This window comes from Sceloporus undulatus, chromosome 2, assembly GCF_019175285.1.
Source record: "Sceloporus undulatus isolate JIND9_A2432 ecotype Alabama chromosome 2, SceUnd_v1.1, whole genome shotgun sequence".
NCBI lineage: Eukaryota > Metazoa > Chordata > Lepidosauria > Squamata > Phrynosomatidae > Sceloporus > Sceloporus undulatus.
Window position 1 is genome coordinate 192295161 of NC_056523.1, and position 9928 is coordinate 192305088.

At 44.9% G+C, this 9928-nt stretch overlaps 1 protein-coding gene across 3 annotated transcripts in view; it reads left to right on the forward strand.

Moving 5' to 3' along the window:
- Nucleotides 1-2062: 2062 nt before the first annotated feature.
- Nucleotides 2063-9928, forward strand: part of SHFL (shiftless antiviral inhibitor of ribosomal frameshifting) — a 23599-nt gene continuing 15733 nt past the window's right edge. The window contains exons 1-3 of one of the 3 annotated variants that reach the window (XM_042453884.1): nucleotides 2063-2222; nucleotides 7662-7803; nucleotides 9048-9091. In XM_042453884.1, coding sequence (XP_042309818.1) covers nucleotides 2190-2222; nucleotides 7662-7803; nucleotides 9048-9091 — 219 coding nt within the window. In that variant the 5' untranslated portion in view covers nucleotides 2063-2189. The other 2 variants (XM_042453885.1, XM_042453886.1) reach the window with 2 other exon arrangements.

Here is a 9928-nt window from a genome sequence, read left to right on the forward strand (position 1 = left end):
TATAGATCACTGCTCCTTTCTCCCAGAATTGCCCTGGGGGTCTCCTGCTTCTTCCCTGAGCCATCTGTAGCTCAGAGCCAAATAGAAATAAGCCCAGTCATCACAAACAAAACCGCACCACCCTTCCTTTCCCCTTCATTCTGTAGCATCCTGCTCTCTGACTTGGGGGCCATTCAGACTACAATATACTCCAGTTTGTGAACCAGATTAAAAGTGGGGAGTTTATATGGGCGCCGCTTTATTCACAATCAAATCCGTGCTTTGTACACTCAGTCCGGCGCAAATCCCCCTCAGCCCAGGTTTTCAAAAAGTGGGGTATTTATCGTTTCTTTTTGAAAAATACGGTGCAATTGAATGTGAACTTGGCTCCGATCATGATCAGGTCAAGTTCAGGGGAGGGGTAAAGGCCAGGGGGTGGAACATGCCTACCCTCCCTGCAACAACCGGCTTTGATCTGGCGCTTGGGGTTCTTAAATTTGACAGCTCCTTTCTCTCCTCCTCCTCCATTAGTTTTTTTCATTAGCAGGAGTGCTGCATCAGGCGCTTTGGAATTTTTTAATTATTATTTTTACAATTTGACAGCTTATGCTCATGCTACATGGGGCTCTTTAAACTGGAGAGGGAACCCCCGGTACTTTGGTATGAACTTTAGCGGGGCAAATTGCATCGATCAAGGTAAAGGGTAGATTCGGTATGGGGGCAACGAGAGCTGCCCAGTTCTATCCAGAGCAAATGGAATAGTGAGGATGGGGCCTTGGTGCTTAAGAGTTTGGCGCTAGATGGATAGACTTAAACAGGGAAGTCATGGGCCTGCAGTGGAGGACCAGGGGTCTTGGAAATCCCTCATCCACAGGGTCACTAGGAGTTTGGAGTCAAGTTGAGGACAGTTAACAATGTACAGTGAGCCCATGCCATATGCAGGCTTGTTATAGGTGGCTTCCAGCTTATGTGGAAGTTGCCGGGAGAATGGGACAATTGCATGTGCGCCCTTGGCACACACATGGCCAAGCAATGAGCACGAACCCCATTATATCTAATGAGGCTCAAGCATATGTACCTTTTGCCTTACGCGGGGGGGACGACAGATCTCCCGAGTAAGGCAAGGGTGGACTGTACTCATTTTCCTTTGGCAAATGTGAGAGAATATTTGTATTTTCTGCCATAGACTGGGCCTGATTGTCACAGGAAAAAAAAATCAATTCTTTTGTGATGGAGAAGAGTGCGGAGGATACCATGGACAGCCAAAAAAACAAACAAATGGGTCCTAGAACAAATAAAGCCTGAAATCTCCCCAGAAGCCAAAATGATTAATTTGAGGCTATCATACTTTGGCCATATAAAGAGGAGGCATGGATCACTAGAAAATGCAATAATGCTAGGAAAGGTAGAGGGATGCCGAAAGGGAGGAAGATCTCATGCCAGATGGATGTAATCAATCAGGGGGGATTCAGGCATGGATTTGGAGGACTTGGGCAAAGCAGTAGAGGACAGCGGGTCTTGGAGATGTCTGATCCACAGGATCGGCATGACTCAGAACCGACTATAGAGCATCTAACAAAACCAACAGTTTGTCACCTGCTCTTGCAGTAAAGGTAGCACACAGGAGGAAAAGCAACTCATTGGAGATGTGGGGCTGGAGAAGAGCGATGAGGATACCATGGACAGCCCCAAAAATGAAACAACTGGATCCTTAAACAGATCAAAGCTGAAATCTCCCTGGAAGCCAAGATGATCAAACTGAGGTTGTTGTACTTTGGCCACATCATGGGAAGGCGTGAATCACTAGAAAAGACAATAATGCTAGGAAAGGTGGAAGGATGGAGAAAAAGAGGAAGACCACATGCCAGATGGATTTAGTCAGGGGGATTTGCAGGACCTGAGTAGAGCAGTGGAGGACAGGGGGCCTTGGACGTGTCTCATCCACAGGGTTGCCATACATCGGAACCCACTGGAGAACATCTAACAACAGCAACCACAATGCTCTGCAGTGTGCAGTCTGCTCTTGCAGGGCAATCCTTCCTCCCTCCCAGTCCCTTCAGGCAGGGAAAAGAAAGTGAAACTAGCTCTGCAAGGCGGCAGGACCTCCTCCTGCCCTCCTCCCTCTGACTGCTTCTTGACTTGGACCAAGCTCAGAGTCTCAGGCAAGAGGCAGCTGATGGGACCTCTGCTGGGGTCTCCCCTTCCCAGCCATGGAGCAGAGAGAGAGGCAGGAGGAGGTGGAGGTAGGTGGGCGCCCTCCTCCTTGATCTCCCTCTGGAGAAGCCTTCCACGTCCTTTCTGGCTTATGGAGATCTAAGGCAGTGGTCCCCAAACGATGCTCTAAGGGAATGTTGGATTTCAGCTCCCAGGATCCCATACTATTGGTCAACGTGGCTGACGTTTCTGAGAGCTGAAGTCCAACATTTCTCTTAAAGGGCACAGTTTGGAGACTTCTTCCCTTTTTTTGGCAAGATTGTTTCAGAGAGGATTTGCCATTGCCTTCCATTGAGGCTGAGAGAGTGTAATTTGCCCAAAGACAACCAGTGGGTTTCTGTCCTGAGGTTTTCTTGGCAAAATTGTTTCAGAGGAGGATTGCCATGGCCTTCCCTTGAGGCTGAGAGAGTGTGACTTGCCCAAGATCACCCAGTGGGTTTTTGTCCTGGGGTTTTCTTGGCAAGATTGGTTCAAAGGGGGATTGCCATGGCCTTCCCCTGAGGCTGAGAGAGTGTGACTTGGCCATAATGGCGCTGAAATGGGGGTGGGGGGAGAGAAGGGAGATGGTTTGCAAGGTTGGCTTGGAGTAGCCTCCTGTGACCAGGGAGCTGTTTACCAGTTACTAGGGAGGAGGGCAAGCATACAGAAAAGCTGCCTCTGGGAGATCAGATCCATAATCCTTCCAGCCAGAATTTAGAAGAATGACATATTTAGGGACTGCAAAAGCCAGACGCCTCCTTCAGCCATGCCCCCCCCTCCTCCTCTTCCTCCTCCTGCTGCTGCTGTTGTGTGCCTTCAAGTGTTTTTGCCAATCCTAAGGCAAATCCTTATAATGGTGCTTACTTGGTAAGTTTCTTCAGAGGGGGTTTGCCATGGCCATCCTGTGAGGCTGAGAGAGTGTGACTTGCCCAAGGTCACCCAGTGGGTTTCAGGGCCAAGCCAGGAGGTCTCCAGAGTTGTAGTCCAACGCTCAAACCATTGCACCACACTGGCTCTCGTTGTTGCTGTTATTGTTGTATGTCTTCAAGTCATTTTCAATTTACGGCTGCTCTAAGGCAGTGAACTCTATCATGGGGTTTTCTTGGCAAATTCTTGAGAGGGGATTTGCCTTTGCCATCCTCTTAAAGCTGAGAAAGTGTGACTTGCTCAAAGTCACCCAATGGGTCGACATGGGCCAAGATGGGATTTGAACCCTGGTCTCTAGAGTCCTCCTAATCCAATGCTCAAACCACTACACCAGGTTGGCTGTCATCCACAAATATATTATCTGGCATTTGGTGGGGGGGGGATGCTTTTTGTTGAGTCCTCAGAGGTAACTTTTCCAAGCTTGGCATCTGTGTCAGGACTTTCTTATTAACAAGAGAAGCTGGCAGATAAGGTACAATCCTCATTCTCTGTCCTTCTCCACTTATCAGAGGTACACTGCCTTTGCACCTGGAGGTTCCACTGAGCTACTCCAGAATAGATTGTGACCAAGGCTGGATCTGCACTGCAGAAATAATCCAGGTTCACACTGCTTTAACTGCCATGGCTCAATGCTGTGGAATACTGGGAATTGTGGGCTCAGAGAGCTCCACTGAACTACAAATCGTAGGATTCCATAGTATGGGGCCATGGCTGTTAAAGTGGCATCAACCTGGATTATTTCTGCAGTGTGGATGCAGCCCAAGCCTGTATCCTCTTTCAGAACCATATAATAATGGATGTGTCTAGTGTGGGTAGGGGCTGCTGGCACCAAAGTGTCCCTTGGTTTCTCAAATAAGAAATGTTGCAAGTCAGCCCCTGCCCAAATCCTACATGTCCAGTCGGCCTTCCATATCCATGGATTTATAAATTCAAGAATTCAATAGTCTATACCTTGAAAAAATATTTTTTAAAGTATTAATTCCAAAAAGCAAACCTTGGTTCTGCCTTTTATATAAGGGACATCATTTGATGGCACCGTTGTATATAACGGGACTTGAGCATCCACGTGAGAGGCAGCATGGTGTAATGGTTTGAGTGTTGGACTCTGAAGACCAGGGATCGATTCCTAGCTCAGCCAAGAAACCTATTGGATGACCTTGGGCAAGTCACATGCTCTTAGCCTCAGGGGAATTGCCATGGTAAAACCTCCTCCGAACCAATGCTGCCAAGGAAAAACTATGAACGGTTCACCTTAGGGTGGCCATAAGTCAGGAATGATGTGAAGGCATACAACAACAATGAGCATCCACATATTTTGGTATCCGCAGGGGGTGTCCTAGAGCCAAACCCCAGTGGATACTAAGGGCTCGCTGTATAGGACTTTATCTTGGTGTGAGTGAAGGCACTCTGTTTATGGACAGAGGTGCTCTCTTCATTAACTCTGCTTTAGGGTGGCCAACAGGCAGATGAGGCTGAGTTGCAGTTTCACTCGACGTTTTCCTGAGATATTATGCTGGCTTTCATCCTTTAACTTTTGTTGTTGTTGTTGTTCTTGTGTGCCTTGAAGTTGTTTCCAACTTACGGTGACCCAAAGGCAAAGCTATCACGGGCTGTTCTTGGCAAGGCGTGCACAGAGGAGGTCTGCCGTTGTCTTCCCCTGAGGCTGAGAGAGTGTGGCTTGCGCAAGGTCACCCAGTGGGTTTCATGGCCAAGATGGGAATCAAACCTTGTGTCATAATCCAGCACTCAGACCACTGTACCACCCTGGCTCTCATGTGTTATGCTGTCTTTCATGCTGTAACCACTCTTGTTTACTTAAGTTTTACTTTGAGCTTTGCTCTATGACGGAAGGAAGGAAATTCTGGTGGATTGTGAAATAGGAGGGCAGTTTTGGTGCTCATAGTAACTTTAAAAATAAAAACAATTTTTTATAATTGTAGGCCTTTTAATTTTAATTTTATGTGAAAAGCTCAGTGGCAGCCCAAGTTCACCTTCCATCTGAAGCTGGAAGTGAAGTTCCCTCCCACCAGCCACAGATGCTGGTGAAACATTAGGAATAAACTCTTCTAGAACATGGCCACATAGCCTGAAAAACCCACAAAAAACTATGGATGCCGGCCATGAAAGCCTTCAACTTCACATTCCCTCCCACCCATTGCATTGGCACCAGTACACTTCCAAGGAGGACGGATGCAACTTGGACTCGCAAAAGCAAGGAGCTGCAGCACACCTCACCTAATCCTGCCCAAATCTTTACAATATCAATACCAGGGGCACAAGCAACTCTAGCCACTGAAGGAGGAGGACTCATCTCTGCCCTTTGCTGTTGTGTGCCTTTCAAGTAATTTCCAGCTTGTAGCAACCCTGTTACGGGGTTTTCTTGGCAAGAGTTGTTCAGAGCAGGGGTTGTCATTGACTTTCCCTGAGGCTGAGAGAGTGGGACTTGCCCAGGGTCATCCAGTGGGTTTCCATGGTTGAGCTGGAAATTGAACCCTCGCCTCCAAAGTCACAGCCCAACCACTATGCCATGCTGGCTCTTCTTCATCTGTGCCTTTGCCTACCCCAAAAGAGGAGGATGTGATGGTAGGTATGGCAGATGCAGTGAAGTCCTTCCCACCCCCAAGGAGTAGTACGAGATGGAGACAACAGCAAATTATCCTGTCATATATACACATCCAGCACCATCTGGCTCCTCTGTATAGAGAAGTGGTTCCAGATGTTTTGGACTTTAGTTCCCAGAATTCCTTACCATTGGCCACGCCGGCTGTGACTTCTGGGAACTTAAGTCTACAACATCTAAAGGATCAGACTTTGGGCATCAGTGGTATAGAGTCAACTGGTCCTGAAATGCCCTACTCTGGCTATATCTGCACTGCAGAGATAATGCATTTGACACTGCTTTAACCGCCATAGTTTCATGCTATAAAGTCTTGGGATTAGTAGTTTGTTATGGCACCAGAACTAACAGAGAAGGCTAAATGTTTGACAAAACTAATTCCTGGAATTCCATAGCATTGAGCCATGGCAGTTGGTGTCAAACTGCATTAATTCTGCAATGCAGATACAGCCTTCTTCCACAAGGAGAAAGTCCCCAACAAATGTTGGAGAGAATCTCATTGAGGCTGCATCTGCACTGCAGGAATAATCCAGTCTGATGCTGTTTAATTGACACTCATTTTAAGAGGCAGGAAGCTGCCCCAAAGCTGCACTCCAGTCCTTAGGACTGGAGAGTGGCTTTTGCGTGGCCTCTGGCCTCTTAGGACACATGCATAATTTAAACAGCATACCTCCAAAGTGACCCGAAACAGCTTTATTTTGGCTTGTCTGTTTGGGCCCATAAATGCTCTCAGGTGTTTGAACCCTGTACCTTACTGGGGATTTCCAATAAGAGTAGACCCACTGAATTAATTGTTGAATGGTGAGTCAACACATAGGTAAATCCCACTGATCCAGTCAGCCTATTCAAGTTGAGATTAACAATAGGATTTAGGCCAATGTGTGCAGCTATAAGGCTCTGGCAATTCCATCATTTGAAAGGTTGCTTCAATAATTTCGATTCTATAATTTGAAAGTTCTGTTGTTGTTTTTTGCATTCTGCTGTTTCCTCTGTGGCTGAGTGATGTAATGTTGCTTCACAAGGTCATGTTTATCTTGAGCAAACTCTGGGGTGGGGGCAAAGGTACAGAGACACTCCCTTGTGCAATTCTGCAATCCGGGAGCACCCAAAAATAATTCTTGTTTGCCAAGAGGACTGGGTGCCAGGTGATACGGGCTGGAGTTCTTTATTTATAAATCATCCACTCACTTCCCTGATATTATTTTTTTAATTAATTTTTAACACAAACTAATCGACAATCAGGATAATATACAACCAAAGATAAAGAAACTGGGAGAGGCTGGAAAGAAGGAGAAAAAAAAAGGAATATATAAATAAAAGAAAGAAAGAGAGAGAGAGAGAGAGAGAGAGAGAGAAAAGAGAAAGGAAAACAAAAATGAAAAAAGAGGTGCAACTAATACACAATAGTGCTCTTCTGAGTCATGACAGTAATGAAAAGAAAAAAGTATTACTCTATCATTACAGATCCAACTAATTAAGCCTACTAAAATTACTAATAACCATAGCCACAGATTATAATAATAAATATATTTGTTATATGATATATTATTATATAATAAATATAATATTACATTGTTAGATTTCTTATTGCTCAAAAAGTCCATACATGGTTTCCAATTTTTCAAAAAGTCTTATCCTTTCAACACCCCGATCAATCTGGCCATTAGACTCAGTAATTTTAACAATCTATTCTTCCATCATCATTGCTTCAGTCCATTTCCAGCTTTGAGCAAACAACCACCACGGTCATCTTCTCACTTCAGAATTATAACGTTATAATACCTTTTTTATCTACATTAGCAGAAACCAACTAAATCCTAGAGTTTGTTATTTGGTGAAGTACTACACCTCTCTGTCAGTGAGAAGTGGGCTTTAAGATGAAATATGATTATGCTTGCTTTTTAAGTTTTTAATTCTTGCCTCTGGTCTCCTCCTTGCAATGCAGCTTGAGAAAAGTGTCCGCAGGCTACGAGAGAAATTCTATGGGAAAGTGAGCATCCCAGATGCTGTGGTGCTGATGCGGCAGCTCTGCAACAACCACGACATTGCCTGCAAGCGCATCATCCTCTGCAAAGATGAGCTGGACGGTGAGCCAGATCTTTGGCCTGTGCTTTGTTCTCCCGTGCTGAATGGAGGAGGGCTGGGATGGATGTCTGCAGGTAGAGAGCCAGAACTATAAGACACAGAGAAGCCAATTCAGAGCAACTTGGAAAAGTTACATATATGAACTGCAATGCCCAAATTATAGTTCAAATAAGTAACTTTTCCTGATTCCTGGTAAGTATATAATAATCTATACAGACTAGGATGATAAATGAAAAGCCCAAGAAAATATATAGTCTGTTAGAGAATTCAAAATCTCACCTAAATTTTTTGGGGGGTATCTTTGCACTCTGTACATCCCTGGACCACTCAGGTGGCAGATGAAGAGTCTGAATCTGAGAAGAAGAGTGCCTATTTATTTTGCTTGTATCAGAAATTATATTTGAATGAGGAATGTTCCAACTCATCGTTTTGTCTAGATTGTTCTCAAGTTGACTTTGACTTAACAGCAACCCTATTAATGAGCAACAGCTAAGATCTGTGATCCTCAACTATCCTGCTCAGGTCTTGCAAACTCAGGGTTATGGCTTCCTTGACTGAATCTGCACACCTGTAGTGCAGTCTCCCTGCAGTGTGAAGCTTTCTCATTTTTTCTCTTTTAATGGATTTTTGTTCTCTGGAAAGAAAAAAGACCAAGAAGCGGTCCTTTCGCAGACTTGTCAATTTCTCTTGGAAATGGCAACTTCAGTTTGATACAGTACATTAATAAGTGATTTCCACAAGTGATTTGCTTCTCCTGTTAAAATGACATCAAAGAAATTTAATTTCTAAAAATTATTTATGGGAAAGAAATGAAATGGTGAAAATAAAGATGCAGCCATGGCCAGCCAAGAGGCATGGTGATGATCTGGCTGACTCTCCAAAAACTTGGCTCACTTCATAATAAAAAAGCAGGGGATTGTGGAAATCTCTTCCAGGGTAAATGTAATTGGAGTCATCATCATACTCATCATTATCAACTTTCCTTTGTAAGAAAAAAATAAATGGGAAAACATGAGGGATTAAAAATGAATAATTATTGTGTATGGACCCTGCTGGAAAGCTTGAGGGAACAAGCCATAGTGATTCTGCTATAAATCTTTGTTTGGAAGCATTCTTATTCTGTTCAAGTGGTTTGAAACCTATACTGGGTGCTTTTCTTTAGATTAACTGGAGACACTAGTTGTCTGTACCTGCTCATAAATTGTGTCACATTTTCGAAACATGGTTTTTTCTTCTTTAACCGTAGATGCAGACGTCAGAGAGACACTCAACAATGATCCTGTGGCTTCGGTAATGCTCTCACTGATTAGCTGAGATTGATAGCTGGGGAAATGGATGAGCAGCCAGGGAGCAACTTCTAAAGTGTATCTGTGGACACTGAAATATGGAAAGGTATAGAAGCATAACTGGGCAGGAATGGCAGTCAATTGATATGGCATAAGAGGAGCAAGAAATACATGACCATCCAGATCTTGGTCTGCAACTACCAAAATCCCTCACCATGGGTTTTGCTAGGCTGGCATGATGGTAACTGCTGTCCAACAACATCAACATGGGGGGTGTTCTGACTAGGCGAAACCCCGCATTCTGAATCGAATCCTAGGAGTGGCGTTCCTACTAGAAACCGATTTAAATCTAGAACTGTTCTAGAGCAACCCGCAATCGTCCCCACTACAAATCGAATCGTGGAGCGGTTTAAAATTTTGAATTGTGTTTTCGTCATTTAACGCGTGTTAAAAAAGTACTAGGGTCGGACCTACATTTTCCCCTTGAATCGGGATAGGAACTAGAGCATTTAAATAGGAACGACAGCCTTTGAAATCGAGTTAGCTGGATGGGAGGAGCGGAGTGCGATGGGGCCGGCCTTGGGGGAGTTGCCCTTTCTGTCCCCATCCGTCATAGCTGTCGCCATTTTTGCTTCCCTCACCCCTTTGTCCGCTGTGGTCTTTCAATAAGAGATAAGGATTTTTTTTTAATTTTTAATTTTAATGGTTTACAGGCGCTTAATCTCTTCAGCGCTTTAAGCGCCTGAAGTCCAGGCAGGGAAGGGAAGGCTCCTCGCGAGGAGGCATTTGATCTTGCCCAGGCAGGGAAGGGAAGCCTCCTCGCGAGGAGGCAGCTGATCTC